The sequence below is a fragment of the Chinchilla lanigera genome, unplaced genomic scaffold (assembly GCF_000276665.1).
Source record: "Chinchilla lanigera isolate Chin_1 unplaced genomic scaffold, ChiLan1.0 scaffold00068, whole genome shotgun sequence".
Lineage (NCBI taxonomy): Eukaryota > Metazoa > Chordata > Mammalia > Rodentia > Chinchillidae > Chinchilla > Chinchilla lanigera.
The window spans coordinates 6343490-6347587 of record NW_004955469.1 but is presented as its reverse complement, the minus strand read 5'-3'; the positions used below and the strand labels follow the sequence as shown (position 1 = coordinate 6347587).

Here is a 4098-nt window from a genome sequence, read left to right as displayed (position 1 = left end):
AGAAAGAAAGAGAGAAAGAAAGAAAAGAAAGAAAAAAAGAAAAGAAAGAGGGTGGAATTACCCTGGGCAGGAGGACACCATCCTCAAGAGAGGCATCTTCCACTTGGCCTGGGTGGTAACATCAGAGACCTGGCTTGGGGACTCATTAAGCTGTTTATGTTTTATACTATTTTCTGTATACATTCCATAATGGCAAAGTAATGATAGCAATAACAAAATTATAATTCACTAAAAGAAAAAAATGTGACCAGTCACAAGGTGTACATTAGGACATAAACTGTGTACTCACCTGGCTACAGCCTACCTGTAGGCACTATGTGTCCTAGGTCTCAGGAATCTTGGACCAGTTTTACGCCACTCTCTTGGAGGCTGGCTGTGTCCAGGGAAAGGGAACTGGGGCACTCTGGCACACGGGCTGGTCTTCTCTGTTTCCTTAAACTCTTTTGTGGAATATCGCCTTCCTATAGGAAAACAGGAAAGCCAAATCAACTCTCTTAAAAGCAACTCCAGGGGCTGGGGATTTAGCTCAGCGGCACAGCACCTGCCTGGCAAGAGCAAGGTCATGAGTTCAATTCCTGGTACTGGAAAAAAAAAAAACCAACTCCAACCACTCTTGGAGTGGGCAGTCACTTGACAATCAGTAGTCTCTAAAACTGACACCCTGTGACCACAAAGCACCTGTCCCATCCTGAGGACCACTTTTCTTCTCTTTGTCTGCCTCTTGCTGTCTTCGAAACAGAGGACCAGCAAATGGAGGGACTGTAACCTGCAAGAAAAGAAGCTCTTTGAGGCTCAGAATGCAGTTTGTACTAAGTTGTTTAAATCTGTCCTCGCAGTCAGGTACACCCTTACTGTACACCAAAGCAGCTGAGAATAAACACAGGAGTATTGCCAGGCCCCAGAGCAGTGGAGGGCAAACATTACCTGCCTCAAATGGGGACATCTCACTGAGCTCAAATGGCTGGACGGAGGAGAGGCCCACAGAGCAGGGATGTGCTTCTGTACTACCACATCCATCAATAAATATGTGCTAAGCTGGGGATATAGCTCAGCAGCACAGCACATGCCTGGCAAGCACAAGGTCCTGAGTTCAATTCCCAGTACCAAAAATAAATAAATATATGCTATACAGGTCCTGTCCTCAAAGGTCTCTCAGTGTAGCACAGGTAAGTCACATAGAGAGACAATCTATAATATATTCTTTTTGGTACTGAGATTTGAACCCAGGCCCTCAGCTGAGCAAGTGCTCTACCACTGAGCTACACACCCCAAGCACAAGCTAGTCAAGACAGGAGCCAGCTCGGGACGCTTCAGAAGCACGAGGTAGTGCCGCTGCCCCAGCCTAGGACGAAGGGGCTGAGATAACAGGAGGGCAGGTGACCAAGAGATGGGATGTACAGAAGTCTTGATTTTTTTTTCCCCATGGTCTCCTAAAGGAAAGTAGATAGATTCTTTTCCTCTACAGCATTTAACCCGAGCCTGGGCCCAAAGATAATCAATCACTGAGCCAGGTATGGTGCCACACACCTCTAATCCCAGCTACTTGGAGGGCTGGGGCAGGAGGATCATAAATTTGAGGCCAGCTTAGGCAACTTAGTGAGATCCTGTCTCAAAATAAAACTTAAAAAGGCTTAGGATTTAGCTCAGTAGTAGAGCACTTGCTGGCATGTGCAAGGCCCTGGGTTCTATCCCAGTGTGTGTATAAAACACAGACATGCACACACACACACACGCACACACACGCACACATGCACACCTTGAGCAAAGGGGGGCATAATGTGCCCTGCTTCAACACCTGACAATTAAATTCTAGGCAACCAAAATAACCCTCATCTTCATATTAATGATCTGGCTTGGTTTTCTTCGAGAAGCGAAGTATAATACTTCTCTCTTTAGAACAAGACATTTTTAATTGGGGCTGCTTCTGTCACACAGGAAGGAAATACCGTGATCTACATCTCCCCATCTGAGCTCATCCATGGGCGGTGTGGACATCTGAAGACTTGTTACAAGCTGGACCATTAGCTCTGTGGGGCACCCTCCTCGAGATTCCTCCTTCCACCTCTCGAGAAAGAAGCTTCTAAATCCCATTGGTGCTGCGCTGGCTGTGCGCACACTTGCTGTTCACACACAGTCCGCAGACCTCTCTCCCTCTGCTGCTTCTGCTTTGCTGCATGCGAGCCAGGAATGAGCAAACAAGAGCCAGTTTTCACACACACATGTGCATGCCTTGCTCACAAGTAGATGTAAACTCACCAGTAATTTAAATTACTTTGAGTTCCTACTCTGAAAGGGGAGATGCTTTTGTGCCCACTTTTAAATGAATAGAGAATAACCACATCAGACTTCTAGGGCTGGGAGTGTAGCTCAGTGGTGGAGGGTCCTGGGTTCCATCCCCCATGCCAGGGGGAAAAATAGTACACTGCATTACTAAAGTGCTGTAATATTCCAGCTAAATTCTCTATATCTCTGGCAAATACCTGGGAAAACACAAAAAGCAAAGATCCTGTGATGCTCACTGAAAGACAACAGGTTAAATGTGGTACTACAAAGAGGTGGGCCTAAGTCTCCACACAAGTTCCTGACCAAACAAAACCACTTTCAAACAAAACCACTTTCAAAATAAGAAACCGAGGGGCTGGGGATTTAGCTCAGTGGCAAAGCGCCTGCCTGGCAAGCGCAAGGTCGTGAGTTTGGTTCCTGGTACCAGAGAAAAACCAAAAAAAAAAAAAAAAAGAAAAAAAGAAACCAAAGCGTTGTTTTGTAAAGCCGAACTGAAGGACAGGATTGTCAGTCCCTGCCACTGATGTTTTGGTGGCTCTGAGCCACACGACCCCATTCTCACTTGCATGCTTCTGGCCCTGGAGATGAGAAAGCCTCGTCTTTCCTCTGCTCCTGCTCATAGCTGTGACTCCCAGGGGACCCAGTCCTGGCCATGAGACCCAAAGGGAAGTTGGCAAGGGGTTCTGGGATTCTGCTTTCTGAAAGGAACAGGATGAAGGGAGAGTCCCTGGTCTGTCCCTCACCCCTTCTTTCTGCCTGGAATGAAGATCCAGAGCTGCAAAAACTATCAGCCAAATGTGAGTCACAGGACGAAGAGAAAATACCAAGGACCACAGAACAGAACCACAGGAAAGAAAGGGACTTTACCCTTTATTTAAGAAAATAAACTCTAGGCCTGAGTTCCATCCCCAGTACCACAAAAAAAGAAAAAAAGAAAAAAAAAAAAAAGGAAAGAAAGAAAGAAAAAGAAAATAAACTCAAAAAAATAAACATACCATTTTACTTCCGTGCTTTAAATAATATTCAAAATTCTCTTGCTTTGTTTTATCAACTCCTCTGCACGAAGTTACTTTTTCTCTAATTCTTTGCTGAAGAGGCTCTGCAACATCTTGTACCCATTTTTTATACAACATCTCTTTTCTTCTTTTCTTAAAAGCATCCAAATGCTGTAGGTATGCATCCAGTCTCTAATGAAATGATACAAAGTGTTAGAGTCCATTTCAGTCCCAACCCCCCTGGCCAAACTACAAAAGAAAACCCTGCCCCTCTGACAGACCTCCTGCTCTAATCTAATTTGCCCCAACAGGCACCCTGCTCTAACCTAATCCACAAACGCCAACCCCTTCCAAAAAAGCCCTGCCCACTCAAACAAAGCCAGAGTCAAATCCACTCCGCCAAAATAAACCCAGACTCCTTGCCCCCTCGGCTTGGTCTCTATCCTTTGAGACTTCTCCTCCACCTCCACTCCAATAAAACTTCCTTCTCTGTTACTGACCCTCGTACCAATTTCCTCCGCTGACCTTACTCAAAGAAAGCAAATTATTAAGAAATTTTCCCTAGAAGGTTAACTTTTAAAAGATGGGCAAGGTGTCCAGGGGGAAAATACTATGTTTTATGCACGAGCCAATATACCAAAACGAATATCATTATTCTGTATCACTACTGTGCACCAATATAAAGAAGAAATTTTCTATTCACTGTCCCTGATGGGGGAACCACTTGTTCCCACGCCTATGCTCCCGGCCATATTCAACTCAAAGTTCAGTGCACAGAATAAACTGCAGAGGGCTGGGGATTTAGCTCAGTGGCACAGTA

The 4098-nt window shown here is 45.3% G+C and overlaps 1 protein-coding gene across 1 annotated transcript in view; it reads right to left on the bottom strand.

Annotated features, from left to right (window-relative positions):
- Positions 1–4098, bottom strand: part of LOC102025674 (protein FAM228B) — a 50657-nt gene that overhangs the window by 9871 nt on the left and 36688 nt on the right. Inside the window, exons 3-5 of the mRNA XM_005400377.2 lie at positions 3279–3470; positions 679–766; positions 305–461 (exon numbers count right to left, since the gene is read on the bottom strand). Of these exons, the coding sequence (XP_005400434.1) occupies positions 305–461; positions 679–766; positions 3279–3470 (437 nt within the window). The remainder of the gene's footprint in view (positions 1–304; positions 462–678; positions 767–3278; positions 3471–4098) is intronic.